The following is a 27,283-nucleotide window of genomic DNA, read 5'->3' on the forward strand; positions in this document are numbered from 1 at the left end:
AGCACATGGTGTTAAAATCTAAATAGCTGCCACTTATGTTTAAAGATGAGGAATCCTTTAAGCTCAAAATGTAAATCTCAGGTTTAGAAGCTGCAGAGTCCCACAGTCACATTCAGTCTAAGTGTGACAGACAGGCAGATATGTCTATAGCCACAGATATTTTCTCATGTTTTATCACAATCGGATAAACGCTTCACCTTTCCTTGACAATAATGTGTTATACAAGAAAAACGTTCCTTAATATATAAAGGAATGGGGCACTTCATCGTTCCGGGTCCAGGTCTACCAACAGGGCATTAGAACTGCATTCTGTAGAGCTGCCCTGGTCAATGCCCCGATCAGCGACTTGCACAGAGGATTGCACACCTACACAAGCTTCACTTGGCTTTACCTTCAGATTTCCTGTGCCGTGTATTTTCTTTTCCAGCAGCAGCAGCAGATTCCTTTGACATTATAAATCCTCAAAACGACCCTGACCAGTCAAATCACCACCTTCACAGAACCTTATAAAAACACATATGACGTCTTTATATTACATTGAAAATGAGATTTTCTCTTAGAAATCATACAATGTAGGGTTTTTCTGTAACTACAAAATGGTCAAAATAAATGAGAAACACCTGACATATGTTGCACACACTTGTGTGTGAAGAGGCTCATGTTACTGATTACTTTAATATGCTAATTAAATCCCTGATATGCATTTTGTAATATGTATGCATTTCCATTTTACGTCTGTTTCAGTCATGATAGGCAAGACAGTACTTTTAAAGAAGCCTGGCAATTGGCACTTGGTTGGCAGGTGCTTCTAGACTAGTCCAAAATCCCAGAACAATTTAAACACATCACAGATTCATGTAGTTGTTGCAATTTGGTTGTCAAACCCCAGTACAGTAATGTAATGCCATCCCTTCCCTTGATTGTGCTGATAATGAAAACTTCTCAGACAGGAATTCACATAATGACTCCGCTCCTAGGAATGAGGAAGCTGCATTTAAGTAGTTCTGCTGCATTTGATCAGCCACACCCAAGCACTAGATTTGCATTGGAAATAAACCTACATAGCCTGATCCAGCTGCTTTTCTCTGAACCTGAGAGAAATAAGCAGCATCTAAAAAACAAATAAGCAATTCCGTGGAAGCTGTTAACTCTCTAGAAGTAAAAATAGATTCTTTATTTATAAACTGGAAAAGGGAGAAGCGCTACATAATTTAAAAAGTATTTTTATTCTACAAAGCAGACAGCGTTTCATTCCGCTGGCTTTGAATCCCGGGATGGAGATCTGTAATTACAGTGCGCTCACAGACGCGCTGCTACGCTCTGCCAGTTTCAACATGGAGTAATGTACTGAAGCATCACAGAGACTGCAGTGCAATCTACAGACTAGGCAGTAATGCCAGCAATAACTCAGCTATGTAAAGGTCAGCACAGAGCGCAATACTAAATCGAATCGGATTCAATTAGAGTCCTGTTCAAATAAATCTAAAATAAATACATGGTATTAACCCAAAACACGCACCGGTTATCTCTTGCAGTATCACGGTACCATTTCTGTAGCAGACATACTGTATTAGGAAGTCTGGTCAATATTTATCCAAATCCATTGCACGTTGCTGGAAACAACGCTTAGAGTGACAGCAGAATGTCTGAGGGCAGATTTAACATACAGATGGTTTCTTTAGCACGCACACTGTCACTTTGGTTTCCTTCTTTTGCACTGTATATATTTTGACTGTCTCATTTCTTCCCTCAGGTGTGCTGCTTGACATCCAGCAACATTTCGGAGTCAGTGACAGCGGTGCCGGCTTGTTGCAGACAGGTAGGACCCCTTGAGATTTAGTATTCATAAGTATAAGTCACATATCAGAAATCGACCAATCACAGTGAAGTATTTGCCAACATTCCAGGACATCTTATCTTGTGGACAACTGCACAAGTCTAGACCAAAAAAAAAATCATAAAACAAAAGTGGGACCAGTGATTATAAAGTCAATATGAGAGGGGTTGGTTACCACTCCTGTAACTGAACTATTGTCAACATTGACAGTTTGCTTATAGGAGGAGTGTGACGGTACTGCAGCACATAGTGGCGTAATTGAATATTTTCTTAACCGTGCCAAATAGCACTGGAATAACTCCCCACAAACAAAGCACTGTAGAAACAGCACAGGCTACATTTTCCTGCCCAATAAAACGAACTGGGTTCATTTTTTACGAGACAGTTCCTTTAGTGAAACCTCAGTGTGAAACGCAGCCTTGTTCAGCAAGACAGAGATGCGAGTGAATGCCTCTTTTCAACAGAGGTTCATTGACGGTCCACAGTTTTACAGCACATAAAAAATAGAAGAAAAAAAACATTGGGTTGATGATAATGCATTTACTTCTGCAACGTACAGCATTGATCGCCAGGGCAGTGGGGCAATTCATTTGAACAATAAGATAAATGGAAGTCCTTGCGCTGGATTGTATTATTCAGAATACCGATGATGGCTGTTTCTATATTTAGCTTTTTAAATCCGCCATGGTTTTATTGATTGAGAACAAACTGTACAAGGCTGTTAAATTCAATGGAGCCTGAATGAACTGCTCACCACAGAAACTATTTGAAGATGCCTAAACAGCAATGGGAATGAACTATCGCTCTGAAATAATCCTTGTTTAGATTCACGTTGTGTCATTTTCTGTTCCAGTCATCACATCCGGGTGGCTTTTTAAAAAGTTTAAAGCACCCCTTGTGGCCGCAGTACAGCTCTCAAACCCTCTAAGTTCAGCTGGTACACCAGGGTGTAACCATGAACCTGCCCCCTTTAACACACTGCCCCCTAATGGATGTATGAAATACATCAATAAGAAATAACACACAGAACTCTTACAGGACTGAATAACTTGTTATGCAAATATGACATATTTAAAGATGTTGCATCTCATTCAGTCACAACAGGCAAGACGTGACTGACTGATTGAGGGACGAAAATAGACGCTCTGTTGGCTGGTGCTTCCATTGCCAAGACTGCTCAAAGTATTGATGTTTCAGGAGAAGTCTCAAAAGCAATGACTCTGTGGGTCATTTAGTAATGATTTCCATCCATTCAGCTTCCCTGAAGGAGTTAAAGGTGGTGGTCGCAGAGGAACGGACATCCAGAACAATTTAAACAACGTCACATTGAATCACTCCCGTAATGGATTCCAGTGGTACCCTACAGGCAGGTGTGCAATATATAGTGTTCAGTGTATGGAGGAAAGTGCAGGGCTTATGTGGTGTGTCTCTTATGATTTTGTTATCAGCGCAAGGTGGCGGTTAGTTTTCACTGAGTTTTAGACGCTCGCTCCCTCTCGCCCTCATTCCCCCGTCCTGTGGAATTTGGTGCCTCGTCGCGAGAGTCAGCAGTTTAAACACAGCAGCAGTGTCTGCTGGCTTCACAAAACCTGTGAAAACGTACACCTTTCGTTTTTCCAGGACGGTCTTGACTCCCTCCCGTCAGGGACAGTCACCGCTGTGTAATTACCGGCAGGCTGATAGAAGGCTCTGTTTGTTTTGAATCTCTCTGACTGCTTCGCCTCGCGCCCGGCTGCTGACAGTGCTGCTGCTGGCTGGGTCTGAGAGAGGAGCAGCAGGCTGGGAGCAGTCATTCAGCTGCAGATATGTGGGGGAAGAGGCTGCTGGAAGGAGGGCTGAATCAGCAGCTCCATTTGGTTGAGAAACGTAGAAACAGCCTGGGGAAAAGATATGATAACTCCAAAGGGTCATGCTACAAAAAATATGTCAGTAACAGGTTCTATACCTCTTAATGGTATTGAAAGCAGTGCACATCCAGAGGGTCATAATCGCACTACCTGAAAGGTTAGAATTATTTGTATAAAAAATATTAATTTATTGGATTATAGCCAAACACAATCCGATATGTCCAGGCTAGGAGTGTGTGATAACAGTTTGGTGCAAAATCAAGTTATCATGATCACTATGTAAGACAGAAAGCCAGACAGGGGGATGGATGGACGGAAACGATCAGCACATAAGGGTCCCCATTTTTTGAATGAGGACCCTAAAAATCAAGAGTGACCGCAACAGACCTGCACTTAGAAGTATGTGCTACATGTTGCAGGTGTAAGTTTGGGTCAGCCCCAGTACATACAGCAATAGTTAAAAAAGTCAGTAGTGTACTTCTGTCCCTCAAGTGACTGTACAGAAAGTGCATCACAAGAGCGGGTCATAGCTGCACATTTACACCACGACAGGAGCCAGGAGCCGCTACTGGGCTCTGATCCCTTGGTACTCAAGTAGTGTTGGAGCGGAAAGACTGTCCAAATCATTAGCATTCTTCTCAGGATTTGTGACACAAGAGCAGCTATCAGAGGCGAGGGATCCACTTTATCCAACGCTAAGCCGGTGGGGTGGGGATCAGGACGCCTGGACCCAGCCCAGCTCACACACTGACTCCCCAGTCGCTGGTGTACTTAACCAAATGAGCACTTGAAAGGGTCCAGAGCATGCCATCGACAGGACTGAGGGGAGCAGTGGCTGCTGTAATGAGATGCATTATCATCCCCCCGTTTGGGCTGAAGATCTTTAGTATGTACAGCAGTGTGCAAATGCATTAGAACACCTCAGGATTTGTCATTTATATCCTTTATATACCTACCTGCAGAATTTCAATTTTCAGTCAGTAATACAGAAATATCACCAGTTATAATAGGCACTCATGTGTGAAAATGTAAGACCACTTTGTGCTTTAATTAGGCATCTTAAATAACTTGTAAAAAGTCTCCTACATTTTACCATTTGTGGCAATGTGTTACTTTTGTCTTACTATTTTAAATTAATTGCATGTGTGGCCTATTAAAGTCATTAATTAAATTAGGCAATCGCTAATTTGCCTATTTTGACAATTTTGCAAGATTTTTAGTTCCAGTGGTTTGATTTCATGTGCACAACAAATCCAAACTACAGAAGCAATGGGGTATTGCAATAAAGCAAAGTGGAGCAAAATTGACAGGGGATCAGCTGTTCTTTCTCAACCCGATGGGGTTTGAGTGTTTGAACAGGATGACTGAACCTGCAGGATTTCCATGCTCAGGCTTTACTGCATTTCATCCTTCATTCAGACTCCACGAGGGAGTGCTGTGTTTGTGAAGGAGCATATTGGGCTGATGCATGAGCGCTGTTCAGAGGTGTGCCAGGTGATACGCAGCGAGGCAGGACTGCTGTTGACTGCCACTCACTCACTCACTCACTGGCTATGCTGCTGCAAGCTTGTTACTATTTCAATCACAATGCAGTGCCACTACAATGGTAAAGCAAGGGACTAAGGGATAGCACAAGGGCAGCTACAGTGGTATGCTGTTAGGGGAATGGTACCACAGTGCAATGGTAACATGTTCATATTTTGACATACTGTGGTATCACAGTGGTACAAACATACATTTGTGCGAGGGTTTCTTAACATCTTGTGCCACCCAGACCCTAAAAGAGTTTTTTTTTCTAAGAAATTGTCGAACAAACATCCACTTTTGGTGTGTTTTTCTTCCAAACGGATGTTGCTGTTTTTTTATTTTTTGATAAAAGCCCCCCAGTTGCTTGTGTTTCTTGGTGTTGACATTAGTTACAGTTTGAGAGCGTGTTTTAGCAGAGGGGCGGCAGGCATTTCTCCGGCTGATGTTTTTTCTGACAGTTTGACAGCTCTTTGTTGCTGGTGTCTGCAGTTTGGCAGCAGCAGCACATCCAAGAGACAAAAAGTAAAGCGGTGATCAATTCACTATCAAGATCCACATCGTCTAGGCCTTCTCTCAAAGGAAAAGATTGTCTTTCTGAAAGGTAAAACAAACTGGTAAGGTTACAGAACTGGGGATTATGAACGCGCTCCGAACAGTGATTCATATACAACCAGAGAGATACCTCTTGGAATGAGCACTGCATTCTGACATCATCATGACATCATCCGCAGAATTCTTGAAAAATAACAAGTTTACTTTTTTTTCTACACAGCTGAAGAAGGGCTTTTGTCCGAAACGTCCTGAAATAAATGATTTTCTTATCATTTGAACCTTTTGTGTACATCCAAAAAATGTTTTCATTGTTTTCATTTTTGTACACTGTAGTTATGCCTCCTTTCAAATAGATTTGAATGGTTGTTACCTTTCCTTTTTTTAAATGTTCCTAATCCTTTAATACCATTTGTTTGGGATTTGAATAATATACTTTGGGTGAGCTGACATAAATACTAGACTAGTCTGTCACTGTCTTCCATCTATAAGTTCAAACACATAAGGCAAATCTAAATAAGTCTCCTTATAGAACTCCCTATGTTCGTTCCAGAGCAGTATTTTAAATATGATATGAAAAAGTAAAAGCCACATTAACTGGCATTCTCACAAGCACAGCTGCTGTTTGTTCAATAGGAAGAGGCCTAATTGCAGCTCTGGTCCCCAAGCCTGCTGTTTGATTTGTAGGTCGAGTCCCATAGGAAGGCAGAGCTGGGAAGGCTCACCACGACTGTCACCCGCCCGTTCCCCTGACTTCCCTCCCAGGAGCCAGTCTTGCCTTAAAGAGCCTTCTCTATCTAATCTGGTATCGTAGCCCAATTAGAACCCCGCATTCCTCATACTAACTAATCAGGGACTATTGGAGATAGCAGGGCTGGTGAATAAACAGGCGCTGCCCCTTCTCTTTGATGTGGAAGTCTGATGTTGTGTTAAAAACAAATACATAGATAGAAATAGAAGACCTGTATGTATAGGCTAACTACGGCCACAACATGCACATCTGCACGTTTTTCTCTTCCTTCCAGATGTTTCTAAAAGAGTTACGCCGTTGGGATGGCAGTTGAGTTGTCTGATCAGATGAGTGCATTTAAAGCCGTAGATACTACATCTTTATAGTACAGCATCGTTCCACACTCCAATTTCCAACCCACTGCAGGAACCAACCCAGAACTCTTTAGTTATTTCACAGTACAGGAGACGGGGTGGCAAATTCAGAGTGGACTGTGAAGGTGTTTCTGTAAATAAGCTGACCAACTCCAGGGCCAAGTCTTCTTTATTTAAGTACAGGCTACAATGAGCCCAGGCCTGGCAATTCAGCACGGAAGAAAATATTTCCAGGTTGGTGAGAACTCTCCCTGCCTTCTGCAACTGAGTTCACTGCCAGTATGTTTGAAATGTTAATTGATGAGGAGGTGACAGCTATTTAACTCCCATTGTCAATAATAGTTTTTAGGGTGGCCTCGACGTAAAAAGAAAAGTTTATGCTAAGAATATTCAGTTACTTTTTCTTTATATACACCCAATATTTATTTAAAGTTACCGTGTCCTTAAATCATGTTCCATTGTTACACCAAATAAAACCCTGCGAGTGTTGACTGCTTGCTAGACTGGTTTGTTTGTTTGCTGTACATTCGTCAAGTCCTCCCACCTCTTCATGTATTTAGATGCAACATCCTCATGTTTAGTCAGAGCGGAAAATATCCTTCCTTCCACAATGGTGGTTCTGCCCGATTACATTTTATAGAAGTTGGTATTCTTAACATGGTAACATCCTTCTTAAACAGAAACGCAGCGCTAATATTAATTCAATTCGATACCACGTCTTAATATTTTAATTAACAGCATGTAAGCAAAGAAACTACAAAATGAGATCGCAAAAGTCTACCGGAAGCCATAATAGTAGTACAGTATTTCATGTTAGATTTGGAAATGTCACATTTTTCAATTTCTTCCACTTTTTCGTTAAGTATATGGAAAACTACAAAGCGGTATGTAAATGTATATGTTAACGTAACATTATTCAGCAGTTTTCTTTCAACATCATGAAGCTAAATGAGTTAATTCTATAGGGCGATGGACAACTTTTGGCCATCGCTGTACATTGGTTTAGCTGCTTAGTAATAAACTAAAAAAACATTCTCTCAGGCAGGCCGTGTCTGTGATTAATCCTTTGGTGACGTTGATGAAGCATGAATATATAACAGATTTTAATGACAGCGAGACACGACTGATTCATGTTGAAGCAGCCCTCTGGTAGGTAAGGCTGAGGGGACTCCTCCAGAATGTATCTAGTGCCTTTGCTATCACAATATCCCGCTGTTGTCATTGATACTGTATTGTTTTACTTCATGCTCAGCTGTTAAACTTGTGGCAGCTGTGGATTCCGCCCTAGGGTAACACAACAACTACAACTAACAAGACAAACAAAGAGAGGGGGCTGGGTGGGTAAATGCACTAGCTGACTCCGGAAGGCTGGGTTCAAAAAGTTCAGAGTCATGGAGACTGAACTGCTCACTCACCTCTCAAAGAAAGGTTGTCCCCTCCAATCCAGGGCTGGCTTGAGGCATGGAGACTGAACTGCTCCCTCACCTCTCAAAGAAAGGTTGTCCCCTCCAATCCAGGGCTGGCTTGAGGCATGGAGACTGAACTGCTCCCTCACCTCTCAAAGAAAGGTTGTCCCCTCCAATCCAGGGCTGGCTTGAGGCATGGAGACTGAACTGCTCCCTCACCTCTCAAAGAAAGGTTGGCCCCTCCAATCCAGAGCTGGCTTGAGGCATGGAGACTGAACTGCTCCCTCACCTCTCAAAGAAAGGTTGGCCCCTCCAATCCAGAGCTGGCTTGAGGCATGGAGACTGAACTGCTCCCTCACCTCTCAAAGAAAGGTTGGCCCCTCCAATCCAGGGCTGGCTGCAAGCAAAGAATTGGGGGGGGGGGGGGGGGGCTCTGACAAGTATCCAGAATCAAAATCCATGAAAAAATAATGAAACCAAGAAAATAGAAAAGAATGCTGTCATTAATCTTTATGATTTACCTACGGGGATGTGACATGATAAGAAATAGATCAATACTTGACGGATGCTCTAGGCATGGAGAGAGAGAGAGAGAGAGAGAGAGAGAGAGAGAGAGAGAGAGAGAGAGAGAGAGAGAGAGAGAGAGAGAGAGAGAGAGAGAGAGAGAGGACACACATTGAGCCTTCCTTTTTCTGCTAAATACTATAACTGAGATCTGTCAGTGCCTTAATCCATAACCACTATACAAAAGACTTTGTCAAACTAGCTTATGAGAAACACTGCCTGTGTGCATTTAAAGTGGGACACACTAAACTGGCTTGTACATTTGAATAATCCCCTGGATCCGATGCCTGCTGTGGAGTCTGGATCTGGTTCCAGACACTGTTTGTTAGTCATAGCTCAGTGTTTGTGGAGAAACCCAGCCTCTAAAGGGGTGAAAAAGAAACCCCTGTGTCATATTCCTACCTAGTGTTCTTCAATGGCAGTTGTTTGAAAAGATCATGGTAGCACAAGGCAGCTACAGTGGTATGATCCATTGGTAGAAAAACTGGTACCACAAAAGCATCCTAAACCAATGCACACTGGTATAGCATTGCAGTGCCACAGGCCACATCAGTACCTGAAAGTGTGCTGTGCACTGTGTTAGGACTGCTGTCTGTACACTTTCTAATGTCCCCTAGAGACTGTAAAATAAAGACAATAATGGGGTCTAATATAATAATCTTAACAGCAGCAGACTGTTAAAACTGCCAGCCTGTAAATTAATTCTCCTGGGATGATTCACTGACACCAAATGCGATTAAAATATGGAAGAAAGACGTTTGATATTTCTGAGTTTTAAGGCAGTGTTTTTAAGATCTGTCACAGTTTCAAAGCACTGACACAGCTTTCTCCATGGTTTGTAGCATGTAAACAACTTCCTATAATGTTTCAAACCCACCCCAAGAATCAACACCTCTCAGTTTCCACTCAGCTATATTTAGAAATAATTTGAGGCCCCTTCTCCTCGTGGTATTTCAGAGTCAGCTCACAAGTTCTCCTCTTCGATGCGAGAGAAGAAACACCTTCTTCTGCAATTCAGTTTTGAGCACCTAGCTGTTTTGGTTCAGAGCCATGTAGAAGCTTGCCTCTCTGCTAGTATGATTGCTGAGTCTGTCTGTCTCAAGGGAACCCGACACTCTCCCATGAACCCTGGTGTTGTTGCTACTCTGAATGTCAGGTGCTGTACCACAACTGGGAGGTCTGTGCAGCTTATCTGAGCAAAGTCAGATTCAACGGCAGGTGGTGCAGCAGGCTGGTTCACTCCTCTCTCTCTCTATATATATTGTTTAGCTACATTACTACAGTTCTGAAGACCATACTATAATAAGACAAGTAAAAGTGTATTATGTGTGATATTAATAGTTAGTCAGTCAGCTAGCTATAGTATGGTTATTCGTGATAATGTTGTTTGTGTTGCCATGTAAAGTTAACATGCACAGAAAATCCTTGTTTGGCTTTTAAGGTGAAACTTTTTTCAAATGTCCATTAAAAGTATACTATAAAATATGGTAACCACCAGAAGCAAAATGTAGCCTGTTTTCACTCAACTACTCATAGAAAGAAAGGAACATTTCTGACTCTACACTCCCTATTGTTCACTCAATACGCAGGGTTTCCTATGAAAAACAAGACAGAAAATGTTGAGGCACCAGCATGGTGCCAAACACCCTCTCTGTTGTGTTGACTATTGGAAGACAAGAATAGGGCAGAGGGGGGGGGGTAAGGTAATTGTTTTTATGACATTGTGAAACTCTATTGTTTCCTAACTGCCTGGTTGTCCGTACAAAACATAAATCAATCGCATATTTCTGCTACATTTTCAAAGGAGTGGAATTTCCTTTACCATGTTTTCAGGATATCCTCCTAAATTCACGGCAAACCCCCCCCATTTTTTTTCTGGTTTACTGGTTAACCCTTCCAATGCTGTGGCACAGGGTAAAGCGTCTGAACAAGACTGACCCCTGTGATGAAAGTAAAGTACTGCACCCAAAGGAAAGTATACCAGGTCTTTCACAGAGAGCCTGGCTCTTCGGTACTGCGGACGTACTCACTACAGTGAAGGACTATCATACTTTGTCTATTCTATTTATAAACTAGTACTTAATAGTGTTAAAAGTGATTTTTTTATTAAACTTTTAACCGCTGTCAAAGATATGGATGTCAGATATAGAGGGTCAGCTGTAGGATGTGTGCCGTGTCAGGTTATTTATTCAGTTTTTTCCATGTACACAGAAATGTTGGGCACATGTGCTGCAGTCTCATTCACATCAATGTTGCAGGGCAGTCTTTCACATATTTAGGGCTTCTCATAGTAGCTTTATTGATTTGTCACAAAAATACCAATATGATAAACATTTAAACATGTTTATCCTAAAGTTTATATGTTAAGGAATTTAAAAATAATCTAATATATTAATCTATTAATATTAAGCATATATATATATATATATATATATATATATATATATATATATATATATATATATATATATATATATATATATACATCAGTATGTTTTGTTAAGGAGTATAGTTTACAGAAGGCAACCGGTACAAAGGAGCTCTATTTTATCATAACAAATTGACATTATTTCGAGCATAGCTAGTCCCTCCAGCTTCTCTTTGTTTGGTTTCTTACTCAGCCTCGGTTGCTATGGAAATCAGGTGGAGGTGAAGGTCATGCTGTTTTCCTCCGAAACTGACACCCAGGAGGAATTATCCAAAGAACTCGAAAGCAAAACAAGAAAATTCATTCATCAGGCAACATGTCATTGCTTGATCTCCACAGCCTGAAAGAAACTCGTTAATAAATCTGTGACAGCAGTCTAAATAAATGCAGGGCTGAAAAATGGTTTCTGTGCAAACACATTGCAAAATATCCTCCCCCCCAGTTTCATTCTGCTGTGGTTGTTACAAAAGCAGTAGCATTTAGTTTTGTTAACTCATTAAAACATTGTTCTGTTAATCCACACACACCCAATGTCTAATCAGTATTGCTATGATAAATATTTGGAATGCAGTCCAATTAAGCACTGTGGGTTCTTAATTCCTGCGAATGAAACCTGCAGCACACCTCACTGTCACAGCTCTTAATCAATGAGTTTTACTGAATTCCCAACAGAAAAGTACACCTGGTAAGCCACACGTTGAAACCAAGAACAAAGGTTTTTTGTCAGCTGCCTTTGCAGTTTCTGCTCCAAATGGATATCATAAAAACGTCTCAGAGGAGTGTCACACCTTGAGACTTGAAAATGTAGTTCTACACCTCAAGTCACTGTCAAATATAGCACACGTTTGTTTAATGTTTCAAAAGAAATACATTACATTTAAAGACAGACATTTGGACTGAAAGTCTTTCTCAGTGTCCTCAGTGTTGAAATGGGACTTTTCTTATAAAGCTCCTAAATTATGAAAAGGCTCTGCCGCCTTCTGTCTGAAGCTGAGACTCGTTCTGGTTTTAAATCAAGATTGAAAATGTATTTTTTACAAAATAGCTATTTTCTCTTACTTTTTCTAATTTTACAATTAAAACCACATTTTGTATCTCTTTTTATTTTTGATCAAGTTCTGTTTTTAATTGAGTTCCATTTTTGTGTGTGAAGTGCTTTGGTGATGAAAGGTGCTACGGACGTGTAAATTGTTGTTGTTGAAATTTGTTTTGATTCGCATACTAAATCAAAACTCATTTCAACACTGAAGACACTGAAAAACAGGTTTAGTCGCCCCCTAATTTGTTTAACTTTGAGTTAAATCATTAACTGGTGGTTACAGTATGCATGTAAAGTCTCAAATGAAACGCCTTCTGACACACATGGCTTTACTGTTCACTGTCCCTTCAGAATCCCCTATGGAATGGGAGATAGCAATCACTGAAGGCTGGTCATGTATCTCTTCAGAACAATGTCAACACTTACATCAAGCCTGCCTACTTCATAGCCTTACATTATGAGCTTCTAATATTTTGTCCAGCCTCTTACACTGATAGATTGAACTACAGTCTTTAAAATGTCTTCATCTGGGAGTTTAACACATTTCCTGCATGAAAACACAATAGCTTTGTTAGTTTCTCACTCACACATATTTACTTTTCCTGTAAAGGATGATTCACCAGGATGTTTCCTCCAGTCCTTTAGCTTTTCTGTTTGGCCTGCAACACACTATTTTCTTGAAGAATAAACATTGGAAATGCTTACCACGTCGTCATAGCAACCCCATATAATACTTCTCATTTTACGTGTGGTTAGACATTCCAGCCCTGTCACAGCATTTGTGAGTGTCACCACCAAGTTTCACTTGCTATGTTTTTTAAAAATAAAAAAATATATTTTGAAATTAAAGATGTTTAATATAAATATTTAAGCCAGGCCAGATTTATGACCCGTTGGGATTTACAAGGACAGCGCCCCCTAATGGCCTGAAGGGAAGAATGACCCCCCCCCTCCCCCCCACTGACAAATTGAGGATTCCACTCTTGGCAGTTACCTTGCATGCTGCAGGGTTCTGGTGTAAATTAATCGTCATGGCGACAATCGCGCAGAATCAAACCAGAATCGGATGCAAATTCAGTTTGAATTGTACCTGCATGCTAGCAATCTTCTAATCTGCGTGTTCAATATTAAGTGATTAGCTCTCTGTGCCATCTTACTTCTTTACCCTCATTATAAAAACAGTGTGAAAAATTACTATGCAAATCTATTATATTAAACAAGGTAGAACATGGCTCTGGTAATAAACAGACACACACACACTCTCTCAATTATGATTAAGCAGCTCTGGAAGACAGATGCCCTTGTCTAATGAATGAATTTGTTCAGAATGCATGGGAATTTGTGTTGCAATGGCAAGCCAAGCAGAACAGATTAAGTTCTAAACAGTCTTTTTGAATGGAGCAGTAACACAATGAGCATTCAGCTTGAGGCTCCTAGTACCTAATCTGATCAATCAGGTTAGGCTGAACTGTAGGACCCTTAATCAGTCATAGGGTTTCTTTTCCCCTCTTTGTTTTGCTTCTCTGAGCTGCAGGGCTTGAAGATCACATTCATAACCTCCAGCTGCTGCATGTCTGTTTGGTGCGAGTGACAGATTGACACATCAGTGCAGCCCCGCTCTTCTGAAACCGAGATCAATTAGGACTGCTTCAAAGAGGGCGGTGGTTTGTGCAGCCTTTATTAGGCTGAAAAAAACAACCAGGTCCAGAAGAGGAGGGTAAAGAAGGGTCAAACCACAGCGGTTAACAGTCACACTGGAGGCATCCTTTTGCAGAAAAGTGAACTTGAACAGAGGAACAACTCATGTCTGTGATCCCTGGGGTCTGCTTCCTATGGTTAGCCTGGGTTTAAATAGAGATTGACACCTTGAAGCAACGGAGGAGACAGCAGAGCAGTAATGGATGTTGATTTAAACCAGGAAATCCAGAGTAATTAACTCAAACAGCATTATCAAACTTATATCCTTTAACCTCAATTATTACTTTTCATTAGTACACCATAATTAGGAGATTTACCTTCAGACAGACCATTTCAGGCAGTTCTGTGACACATTTCCATCTGCACCACGAAACCTGTTAAATCTGGTCCCATACAATGTACAGCCCAATTTGCAACCAGACCATACACACATTTCAAAGATCACATATGCATCATGTTTTTGTTTTGTTATTTATGAATGAATTTATCAGCCTCCCTCACAGTATATCATTTATTCACAGCCTTTGAGTTTTTTTTTCTGCAGTGCAAGATTTAAAACCCACCTCGTCCTTTTGAATTGACGCTTGTTAGTTATCTTCCACCATCAGCGAGGGTCTGATTTCAAGTCAAGTCATTCCTAATAACAGCTGGACACTTGGCTTAATTATTGCAAAGCATGATTCACTATTTTGTGCACCTGGCTTTTAGGCCTGTATGCATGCCGTGACTGATGGAGCAGGTGGCACAAGTGACCTATCTAATACATTACTTAACATGGGAAGCATTGCTTTCTCATGACCCAAAATAGCCATAATGTACATTGTAATTGTTTTACCTGTGGCTGTTTTGCCTGTGAATCATCACTGGAAGGGTTACCTGCTGTAGTATTTTCTGTGACGTTGTTACACCCAAAGACACACACCTACATATTTCACATATCCAGCAAACCAGACAATCAATATAATTGTTTCTTAAAAAAACAAAAAAAACTCCCACAACATCAAGCAGCATTTCTGCTCCCTTTTGGAATGTGTAATTTTTTTTCGATTTCGGGTGTTCAGAAGAGCCGACTGCAGCTTGTGATTTGTAAGATGTTCCTTCTATGTCAGATACAGAAATTGACATGACATTTCAATTTAGAGAAACACGTGTCAGACAGGTTTAGAGCATCAGGCTCCAGAGATGTATGGAGGTGCTTGTCTGCCTGTATGTGCATATTACACTGCCCGAAATTCATTGTACGCTTTTGCTGGGACCAAAATACAATTTAAAAGAGCAGGGTCTTGTTCAAGTAAACAGTGTTCCATCGAAAAAAAGGCCAAACTTGACACTGAACTTACTATTAAAAACAAGAAAAACTAAAGAGACTAACACACACTGAAAGATGATTTTAACCAATGATGGTATCTAGACCCACACTGTTCATAGACCTTCAGAGCTGATATTTTTGAATGGGTTATATATGAATAGATCCCTACAGGAGTACCAGGTTGTACAACGCTAGTAATTAAACAGCAGTAGTACTTTATAGTGAATGGAAGTATCACGTATTTGATTCTATGTGCTTCTATGAGTCTGGACAGGATTGAATGGGCAGGGTCAGCGCAGCGGGAGTTTACAGTAAACTCATAGCAACTGGGCAGACAAGCCAGGGCAGTGACCTCTCGAGGGGAGAGGGGGAGGTCATGTCTGCAGGTTGAGGTATAACCCCAATGTAAAGAAATTGAAGTGAAATCACATTTCAAAGTGGTTTTCAAGCTTACCGCTGAGGGAGTCCTGTTATATTGTTATTTAATAGCACTTTACTGGGGTCAGGCCATCAGAATGCTGTGTGTGCAGAAGCAGCGCTGGATTCTAGTTAATCTTCTGCTGCAGTCAGTCAGGCCTGTTCTTTGCAGCTGTTTAATGAGCAGGCTGCTTGCACCTTGAGGTCTGGTTGCAGCTGAGACCCTCGTGAGGCTCAATCAAGCAGGCTACCTTTCTAGGTCTCATTTTGTGCAAGAGGATTTTAAACAATAGCGCAGTCAATAATGGAAAGATGAAAAAACGTCTGGGTTCAGTAAAAGAAAGATCACAGAAAAAAATATGATTTCCCACACAAATATGAAATTTGAGCTGCAGTTATTACCTTTAGCTATTATGGGAAAAGTTGAAAAAAAAATGTCTTTATGTATTAGAAACTGCGCAAACCATTGCTTCCGAAGGCAAATTCAAATGTGTTTTTACATTCACTTACTGACATTGACCATGTTCTCAACAACCACTGGAGTCTTCCATTTCCTCATTTGAAGAAGTTATGTGACTCTGTGACCTTTCAACTCTGATAGAAGGTCATAGGTCAGGTGGAGTAACTAAGGCCTTAAAACTCTTCCTGCAGGAGCAGCTGTGAACATTTCATTTGAACATTTCATTTCTAATACATTATGGTCAGAAAGAAGTCTTTCCTAGTTAGAATTCCACATCCAGCGTTACTGTGTAACTGTTAGAGGCACAGAGAGCCTTGGGGGAATCTAATAATTACGACAATTTAATAATTCATAATAAAATCTGTTACTCTCCAGTTGTACTACTTTCCTAGAAAAAGGAGAACATTTCAGGGGACCATTCCACTTGTGAGATGCCTTGCTCTTTGAAATATTGAGCATATTTTTAAAGGGGAGATGATGATCTATTCAGGGATACCATGATATTAAGTATGTAAAGGTCTGAGTGGGCAATGCAGTCCCCACCCCTAGGCTTGCAGTAAATCATTTGTTGTTGCCATAATTTGTGCCGGTTCTGTATGTATTGAAGTACTTAAAAGAAAAGCACACACATTTTTTTTAGTACAAAAAAATACTCTTAAGAATATGTTTGCTAAATGTTTAAGATGATAAAACAACGCAAACCCAAACGCTTCCTGATCCACGGTGCACCACAAACATCAGAAGTTCAGTGTGCCGGTCAGTGCCTTGGCTGCAGCTACAATAACTTTTTTTTTTTTTTTCCCTGTTCTGCATTGTTGGGTGACATGGTGAACATAACAACAAAAGTGAGTTTCCATGAGTGCACATGAGATATTGCTGCTTGTAATTGAACCACTCATCGAGGCTGAAAGAATGTACTGAGGCAGGAACAAAAAAACAACAACCTGCCATGCATAGCACACACTTTTCAGCAAAACAACTGATCCACTTATGCAAATAGCATCCTTGACACTCTGGAACATTTTACTGAAACCTGGTTCATTGACACTGGTAGCTTTCTAATTACATCATAGTTTTTGAGCACAAGTCACACGCCACAGAACTCAACAAACACAAAACTTCTGAATAAAAGAGAAAAGTTTCACAAAGTCGCAATGTCATTTCACCCTGTGAATGAAGTCAGGAGAAAATAGTTGAAATTGCCTTTTGAAGACAACAATGTAAGGAAATACTATACAGAACCCTAAGGGTACATTTCCTGTTTAAATACCTAATGAAAACAAAATGCAGCCCTCTATAGTGCTGGCTGAAATTCATCTCTCAGAAGGGTTTTGTTATGGGGATGTACTTCTACCTTAGGCAATGCCTGCCAATCAACTGGCTTTCAAGCAAGCTTAGTTCACGAAGAGAGTCTCACCCACCAGAGCCAAGAGCACAGCAATCCTTCACCTCGCAAGAACACTGTCAGCAATTACCACCAGGTATAACTGGAAGAGACCCATACCCATAACCTTGTCAAAGCATGCAGCTAATTACAGCTGGTAAGCAGGCAATGGATCTTGCTAGGCGTGTGTTAGTTAACAATCTGCGGCTGGCAGTCCCAGTTAGAGCGAATCCTCTCCATGACACAGGGAGACGCGGCTGCTTGTTTTTACTCAGAGTGCTGAAAGTGTTGCTCCAGTTCTGACCCACTGCGGAGTATACCGTGACATCACTGTACATCACAGTCTCAACTGTACTGGAGGCCAGGATGAAACCCCCTATTCTTGTCTACAAAGCCAGAACCAACCGGCTTGTAACTAGGTCCCACATGCAGCGTACATGCAGTGTGCAAATGAAGATGAAATAGTTTTCTTGTAAAGGTCTTGTTTGGACTGACTCAAGTAGACAAGAGTTTTTGCTCATGCCTTCTTTAGTGCGCTGACTTCTTGACTTGCAGCGTCATATCTATTAAAAAATGGCACTGGCAACCCCTTAAAATATACAATTAGCTGTGCTATTCATATACAAAAGGGGCCACTTTCATTAACATATAAGGCATTCTTTTTACACACATGCAATATTGATGTTCTACAAACGATGCCCCATGCATGCAGCACAGAATCTTGTGTAGTGTTTAACACTGTAATTATGTTGGAGCTGTTATATATAAAAAAAAGACACTACTTATGTTCTAATGTGTGGTTTGCTCCATATTTGTGCTATGAAAGAAAAACTGTGGTTACAATAAAGAAACAGCTAGGGAGGTTTACTCGTGTAGGGCTCTGTTGTGTAGCTTTACCCTGGTTCCAATGTGCACCCTGGAATATACACCTCTGATAAGTAAGGTCCAATGTTCTGCGTTATTTAAACCTCATCCATACTGATGAAGAAACAAGCTCTGCACTCTACTTTTTATCCCCAGTGAATGCACTTATGCAAATGTGATTTCAGTAAAGCCCAGTAAAGCCAGATCTAGCTGTCTAACTTAATGCCTGGAAGAATGATGTCAGAGTATTAATAATTCAAAATGTTTTTTGTTTTTTTTTGTAGCTGCGATATTGTCTTTTATCCAGCTCCTCTTTGCGTGGGGGTTTTGTGGACTCAGCAGCAGTGGGTTTACAGTGAAACCTGGATCTCAAGTGAAATACACTGTAGGGTCTCAGCACAGAGATAAAAAGCTCAAGGTTATGCTCGTATTAAAACTGGGAATGACTCGGTCTGCTATGCAAGTCTTACAACCATCCCCGTGCTGCAGCTTTAGTGCTAGATTCACAGACCCTGTTAGCACTAATCTTGGACCACCTTACCTAAGGTAACGTTAGATAGTGCAAGATGTCTGTGGAACCAGCAGTATAGTTCTGAAGCTCTTTACTTTGAACAGCCTCAGAAGGTAGAACACTACGGCGCTTCCCCTCTCATCCATACTGGGCCATACCCTTAGACCCTTTCCTGGGCTGCTGTACAGCATTGTAGCTTCCCAGATCTTTAACAAAATGTATTAGAAATGAAAAGCTATAGCAAGCACAAGGAGAGCAGTAAAAAATATCTGATTTAATTAAGGGTAGGATTAGCACACTGTTTTTAAAGTGCTACGTACCTTTTTAAAAGATCCCCACCTTTTACAAAAAAAAAAAAATCATGACTGTCCCAAAATATTCAAAGCCTCCCACTTACACAATAGAAGCTGTCATTCTACATGCAAACAGAGCAGGAAAATAGCTGCTGGTTAAAGATTACTGCATTTAAACCAGATCTTTATAAAACTAGAGATGTCAGATCAAAGCTGTTTGTTGTTATCTGTGGACTACCAAACTGGGCAACAATAACAGCTTCTACCATTAAGTAAGATATTGTACTAAAAAACAGAACAAATTCAATTGCACACTAAAATATTATTCTTTGGCGTCTGATTAATACAATCTTTCACCGCTCAGCCTCAGTCTGGGCAGGTTTTTTTTGCCTCAAAAGGCATAACTTGTTTACAGTCCAGTTTGTTGCATTCCAAAAATGATTTATTAGAGCTTTCTCACCTCTGAAACCTGCTCGAGCATCGTTGCAAACCCAACAGCAGCAGGTTAGGCATGCTACTGTAACTGCATGCTCTGCTATTTCATAGAAAGCAAAACAGAAATGAACAAGAGGATTGCCTTCTTCCCCCCACATGTTGTTTTGTTATGATGACAACAGATATTTTACTGGAAATACATACAAGCTGTTAGACCATTGGAGTAAAACTGAGCTGGAGGACAGGAAGTTCATATTCCAAATTGAGAACCTATAAATATAGAAGCGATAGGGGGGGACTAGTGATAATATTATTGCTAGTTCTACCAAGTGGGAGGATAACCTTGATTAACAGCCATCTGAGTTTATTATAATATTTCCCAAATGGATGCACACAGACTGCTCAGAAAAGAAAATAAGCACATGGCCTCCTCCCTTGAGGGGTGCTAGGTGGAACATTTTAAGGCATTTTTTAATGTTCTTTCAATAAAGAAAACAGACATGGGAGTTTGGGGATATGCATGCCTACCTTTTATTTTCAAAAGCAGAGCTATTCCCATCCATTCTTTCTAATGCAGAGGATAGTATATTACTGCGTAAACACGCATGATTTCAGGATATCCTGGACTTGGCCACTTGGGAATTTGCTCTGCTAGAATCCGAATGCCTAGTCTGGGATACACTGCGATGCTAGTAGCTAATTATGGAGATAGAACACCCCCCCCCCCCCCCCCCCCCGCCACAGTTCTGTAAGAATGGACATTTAGAATTTGTATACATGTGGAGTTAGTCCAAGCCCATCTGAGTGAGACAGGATTTTCAGTTGAAGTTTGTTGCTCATCAATTGTGTCGTTTAATGTGGAACAGCTCAATCAGGGCTAATGAAATATTTATTGTGTTCAGACCCTTGACTGTTAAACACTTGCTTCATTTTTTCCCATCACGAGAAGGGAGGGGTAGGGGTGCCTGTTTTGGTCTGGCTGCACGTGATGAATGAGTGTATGCAATGTAATGCTCTATTTGCCTGTGTGCGGTGAGTTCAGGGCTCTAAACACCCAGTGGAAAGTTCACAGGGGTTGGTTTCAATGGCTGTGACTGGGGGGATATCAGAGATTCACAATGTAGACCCTTTCTCCTTGGAGGGTGAGCAGTTCAGTCTCAATTCTCACCCAATCCTTTGCCCTCTCTTCTTAAAAGAATGTCTATGAAGGTTCGGAATTGTTTGCCTTGTCATCTGGACTACGCTAATGTTGATACCAACCAGCTCATTTTCATCAGTGATCCAGTTCATCTTTTAACGACCCTTGACCCCACTCGCCCTTGTCTCTGTTTCAGTCTTCATCTGCAGCTTCATGGTGGCTGCCCCCATCTTTGGTTACCTTGGCGACCGGTTCAACAGGAAGGTCATACTGGGCTGTGGGATCTTCTTCTGGTCGGCCGTCACTCTCTCCAGCTCATTCATCACGAAAGAGGTGAGAGAAGATCGAGAGAGTTGCATTGATTTCCTGGCCCTGGGAATATGTTGGGAATTTTTTGTTTTACTGTATTGTTAGTTGGGAATAATTGGTGGTCAAATCAAGCAGCTAATATCTGTTATTATTAGTATTATTATTAATTAGTCATTTAGCAGACGCTTTTATCCAAAGCGACTTACAGAGACTAGGGGGTGAACTATGCATCAACAACTGCTGCAGTTTTTACTTGGTTTTACGACTCATCCGAACAGTCTTAGAATGGTGTTGCTCGTTGTTTTTTGGTGTCTCCTTCTGTCAAGTTTCATCGTTGTACAGTGATTCCCAGAACAGATGCACAAAGTACCCGGCATATAATGGGTTCCAAGATTGCTTCTGAATAAAGAGGAACTAATCACGCTGATATTGACAAACACACAGTATGTTGTGTCAAGGGCTTTATTGACACCAGAGAATTGCTCCATTGATTAATTTGGGGGGTCTCATTTGGATTGAAGCACAGTGCTGTAAGTTTGCTGTATTCTCACTCGGGGATGGTTAACAAAGCTCTAAAGGTGAGGTCATTGGTGCTTGACTTGTAAAAGTTCACTGTACCATGGAATAGTTTACGAAGCACATGCAGGGGACAGTAGAACACTGTTCTCACAGCAGCACAAGTTTGCTGCATTTCAAAGAAAGAAATTAAGGGACCCACACTCTTACCATCAGGGTGGCCTATCAGACATGCCTGTGTTAGTCTGTCCAATAAATCCTGGGCTCGTAATTCACTAGAAAATCATTCAAAGCTAATGGCACTGGGATGAAAAGCAGCTCCCAGGAGTACAAGGCTGCGTGTCCTGATTCGCAGTTACAGGAATTGGAATAGCTAGAACAGGGTTGACAGTCTTGGGGTTTGTTTAATCAGAGTAGTAAGATACTGACTAACTCCATCATCCCTACAGAAACAGATGCCCACCCCCCTTTCTAAATCACGGGGGGGGGGGAGCTCAAGAAACAAACACTTAATAAGCAGACTGCAAGCAAATGGCCTAATCAAGTGGATCAATGATGTATGCTTGCTTACTGGGAGATGGTCACAATTACGTCATTGCAGCAGCGCTTTCATAGGGAGTGACACCTGGTTATTTACTCCAAATAATCATGTTTCAATAGTCGTCACTGTTGCCATTTTTACCAGCAATCTGAAATAGTTTCATGTGTATCAAACTTCAGAAACGTTCTTTATGTAACTTGTGAGTTGAAGCAGGTAGAGCCTTATATATGTGCTTTCATTACAGCAAGGAGAGCTGCTATTGCTCGGGGGGGGGGGGGGGGGGTCATAAATTAGGTTATAATGGGAGTAGAACGGTGCATTAAACTGAACAACTGTTAAAGAATGCGTTACCATTACCATTGTGTAGGTTTGACACGAAAGACCCTGAGCTTCACTATACCACCAGAAGCCTACAGTCCGACGATATTAATGTACAATGAATTATTACTATGGGTTTAACTGCGACTCATAAACACAGCAAGTCTTTAATTAGTCTGCAGTGCAGAAGTACATTTTTCCATTGTTGTATGTGTTTCAGAAGGGGGGGCACATTTTAATCTGGTGCTCCTACTGCATTCTAAACGTTTCCTTTCTGTTAATGTCACAGAGGAGAAAATATGTCACTCACAAGCAACAAAGGTATTTGAAATGGCTGTGTGTTTGGAAATTAGCAGGAAGGATGAATCACGTTGCAAAAATCTAAATGTCATTTAACTTCCACCTATTATTACTTTCAGGTCCTATTAGCAGCAAGTCCATTTTATTTAAAATGTCGCTCCGCATAGCAACCATCACTTCAGTGACAGCATCACTTTAACAATTATGCTTCCATAAAAATGATGCTTCCATAAAAAAAAAAATCCCCAGATGGTATTAATACTTTCCTTGACCTTGTGAAAAATGAGTAGAACACTTATTCCAGTTTAAACGTTATTGATATTGAATAAAGAAGAAAACTATTGAGCTTCATGAAAAAACCTTCCTAGTTATAGAAAAGGAAGCACAATACTTTTATAATACCAGTGTAGTACCCTAGCCCTAGCAGACCACAGCATTCCCAACAATACAATACAATACAATACAATACAATACAATACAATACAATGTGCTTTTATATAGCACTCTTCATGCAGAGCATCCTATGGGTGCTTTACAGTAAAAAGTCTTAAAATAATAAAAAAAAGCCATTGGCTAATCAATCCAGCTAAAAAAATAAGCCAATGAAAACAAATATGTTTTCAAAACTGATTTAAAGGATTCAGCTGTGCCAGCACTTCTGGTAGAAATTGGGACAGATTTCCACAGGCAACTAAAAGCCGCTCCTGATTTTAAGCCACTTCTGGGAACCACCAGTTGTTCAACATTTACTGATTACAAGCTGTGACTAGGAGCACAGGCACCAGCAGCTCCTGCAAACATTGAGGACCAAGGCTATGCAATGCCTTGTAAGTAGTGAGAAGAATTTTAAGATCAATCTGAGAAAGAACAAGAGCATGAACCAACATCTCAGCATCTTTATCAGATACAATGACAATTAACACTATGGATCTGAAACGTTACCATCTTATTTCAATAGATTCCCAGTGTGTATTGGTTCATACCATTGCTATATTAAAATATAAACCCCTGTTGTATCATTTGTCCAATGGCTCATACGGTTGTAGCTGCCCTTGGGATACCACTGCCCTTAGGACAGAACCATTGCATTGACATTCAAGATCGTTTGATAAGGGCACTTCAAGGAGCTTTGCAAGTCTAATATTGTGCTGCTTTGTTTTGTAAATCACAGAGCACTACTGTAAGGGAAAGTTAAACTATTAAAGCTATTAACACTTGCTAAATTGACATTTATAGGCACACTGTAGTGTTTCGTTTTTTGCTTTGATCTGCATGTTGTGTGTTTAATCAAAACCACTTTGTGACAAGTAGTGGAGGAAGCACATTGACTCAGTGACGGAAGCCTGCTGTTCAACAAGCCTAAGGCTGAGGAACATTAAATCAGTTTGTGTCTTGGAACTTGGTTTCAGGAGACAAGGTTTCAGGACACTGCATGGCACACCACGGGAGACTTGGGGTTTGATGCAGCAAAGCTGCCACAGACTAGGCCTCCCAGTCTCTTGGAACCAGGTTTCAAGCCACAAGAAAAAGTGGCTTTGTGTTCCCTCAGTGTTAGCATTCAGAACGAAATGTAGGAGATAATCCCGGGCCGGTCTTCTCATCTGCTGACCGCTCTGAAATATCAAACAGCAGGGCATCACAGTGACCCTACCCAGTCAATTCGAAGACGTGTTTGGATGTTTAGCATACAGCTATCATTCCTGGTTGTTAGTTACTTAGCATCATGAGAGAATCACATTACCATGGTAACATACCATGTGACATATAGGAGACACAGCGATTGTATACTCCCATATTTCCAACTTTAAGTGAGCCAGACCTGCAGCACAGGAAATTATACAGTTCCAGGAAGCAGCAGTTAAACAGATAAATCTATAGTGTTGCATTTGAAAACATCATATTCCTAATTAAAGCTAAATAAACAGTAAAGAACAAAAATATAATCATCAGCACACAACCATAACCAGAGAGATAAAGTTGCTATTGCCATAGAGAGATAAGAAAATGGTTATCTCTCCACCAACACAGTCTTAAAACCACCCTGAGTCATTCACAGTATCCTCGTCTTGTGTCGATTTGCTCTGTATTGGAGCTCAGATGCCTCCCCACAACTCGCTCAGATCAGAGACGGGCCTGCCTGCTCAGGTGGTTCAGAACAACAGTGCAGACTGCTTCCCTAAATCCCAGGTCTTCGCTAATCCCAGGGGCGTGAGGCTGTCTAGGGAAGGTCTTTAAGACAGCCTGCAGCTGAGTTCAGTCTAGTGAGAGACAGATCCAGACAGCACTCTCCTGGGGTCCCGACCGTGCCTTGAGTCACAGCCCGCACTGCTACCTGGTTTGATGAGCCCTCTCCACCCACACATCATTACAGCTTCATTGTCACACAATCATCTTCCATTCCCCTCTGAGTTAGGGTTCAGTGGTGACTGTTTACTACTCTTAACCCTTCTTGGCACTCACTGTAGTTCATCAATAAAGGCCTTGTTGGCTTTCCGCTTGGTTTACATCATACAGTTCACAATCAATCTCTCCTTGAAGCCTTCTTGTCACTTCAGGTGCGACTTGCAAAACAGAAATGGTTTTGTTAAAGATTTTATAGGGAAGCACAGATTGAGAGCTGGTATTTGGTGGTACAACACTTGCTAGTTAGTAAAGACTAGTGGTATGGGAGACTACACCTTTAATAAGCTTCAGTAGGGATACTGGGATAGCTTGTATTATACCTTTTCTATTTGTTACTGTGTATCCCTTATAAAAGTTTACTGCTGTATATAATTGTAAAGGCATTGCAGGGAATCTCAGTGCATGGTACAGATGAAGTACATCATGTGTACAGTAGTAAAAAAACATGGGCTTGCATCTTTGAAGCTTATAATTCTGAGAGTTAGATGCTAAACAAAACTGAAACCAATAATCACGAGTACACAGCAAAGAGGAAAGGGACTTTACTATTACACATTTGAAAACCACATCACAGTAAGAACCTTCACACAACATGACCCCATTTCCAGTCAGCACAGATTCCCATCACATAATCCCTTCTGAATTATGTAATAAAAAAAAGTAATAGATTCTTAGAACTGAACTATACTGGGAATTGTCAGGTATTAAGAATGCTAAAAATGGAATGTGGTTGTCTCCCCAGGCACCACCCAGCTGCTATTTGAACAATTTCCGTCAAATATTGATCTGTGTTCTATTCATATCTGGTTCCTCTACACAGCTTAGCCGCACAGCTTTATGTAAGGTACTGGTACTATAAAATGTTCCATTTGAACAGCTGTCTGTCATAGCACAACTCAAATCCAGTAATGGAAAATGTGTTTTTAATTAGTTATAAACCTAGTTCTCTGACCCAGATATCTTGAAATGTCAGTTTCATAACAAAATAAGAACATAGACAAGGTTTGGGGACACAAAGAGGCTGTTCGGTCTATCAAGGCTCGCCCCTTTCTAACACACCATTAGCTCCTATGAAGCGATCTTTAGTAGGACAGAATGTAATCCAAGTGTTTTTGATGGTACTACTTCACCTGGCTGGATATTGCATACAGTTATAAACTTACTTTTACTCAGCTCCCATGTATGTCCTATACCGGTAGTCACTTGGGCTAACTGTATCTAGACCATGTTCCACTGAGAGATCGGTGAACTAGTACATTGAGAGAAATGATTATGAACCATGGTTAGTTAGGTTAGTTTAATTTATTTTTAAGTGTAGCATACAAGGTAATAAACATCAAATTCTGATGAAACGAGGCTTGCCGAATTGCTCACGTTTAAATTGTCTATGGCTATCTCCAAGTTCACTGCACAAAGAAGTCGTTGTCATTATCCACAGTTAACGATTACAACCATTTTACTAACCATCGCTATACAGGTAGCAAAACAGAAAGTGTTAGTCGTGGCATGAATTCTACTAAAAGGGAAATAAAAATAGTGAAGTAGTCGTGGTAACAAAAAAATGCATTATATTGCAAAATTGGTTCTTATAAAAGGAGCATGCAAACTTTAAAAACATGGTCTTAACTCTGTAACATTTGTACCAGTGGTTTGAAATTGGAGAACTCAGAGATGCGTTTTAGTTTTCAACCCACGTGTTTTCTTAGCGCACATGTTTGCAGTTTGCATTTTGTATACGGTGCAGTAATATTTGATTAGACGGTTTCTTTCAAAGACCTACACTAATGAAGCCCAGTTTTCTCTAATGTGTCACCTGACTGCTATCTGAACACCTGCTAAACATAGCACCGCAGGCACCAGAAAACAGCATTATCAAATAGGAAGCCGTAAGCGCAAGTGCATGTTAGTGTAAATCTGTAAGGAACTGCTGGGGTCACAGTATAGGAGGTAGTAACTGAGACCAGTGTGGCAGTCAGGCTCCATTTACTCAGCAGAGAGACGCTTTTTTGTATTACTCAGCTTTCAGAGCTACTGCATCACAAAGTGTAGGCTTACAACTCCAGTGTCATGTGTCACAGAGGTTACA

The 27,283-nt window shown here is 40.8% G+C and overlaps 1 protein-coding gene across 1 annotated transcript in view; it reads left to right on the forward strand.

Annotated features, from left to right (window-relative positions):
• The window catches only part of LOC131701686 (sphingosine-1-phosphate transporter SPNS2-like), a 71,645-nt gene that overhangs the window by 14,113 nt on the left and 30,249 nt on the right, over nucleotides 1-27,283 (forward strand). The window contains exons 2-3 of the mRNA XM_059001114.1: nucleotides 1,754-1,819; nucleotides 21,007-21,143. Of these exons, the coding sequence (XP_058857097.1) occupies nucleotides 1,754-1,819; nucleotides 21,007-21,143 (203 nt within the window). The remainder of the gene's footprint in view (nucleotides 1-1,753; nucleotides 1,820-21,006; nucleotides 21,144-27,283) is intronic.

The sequence above is a fragment of the Acipenser ruthenus genome, chromosome 26 (genome assembly GCF_902713425.1).
Source record: "Acipenser ruthenus chromosome 26, fAciRut3.2 maternal haplotype, whole genome shotgun sequence".
NCBI lineage: Eukaryota > Metazoa > Chordata > Actinopteri > Acipenseriformes > Acipenseridae > Acipenser > Acipenser ruthenus.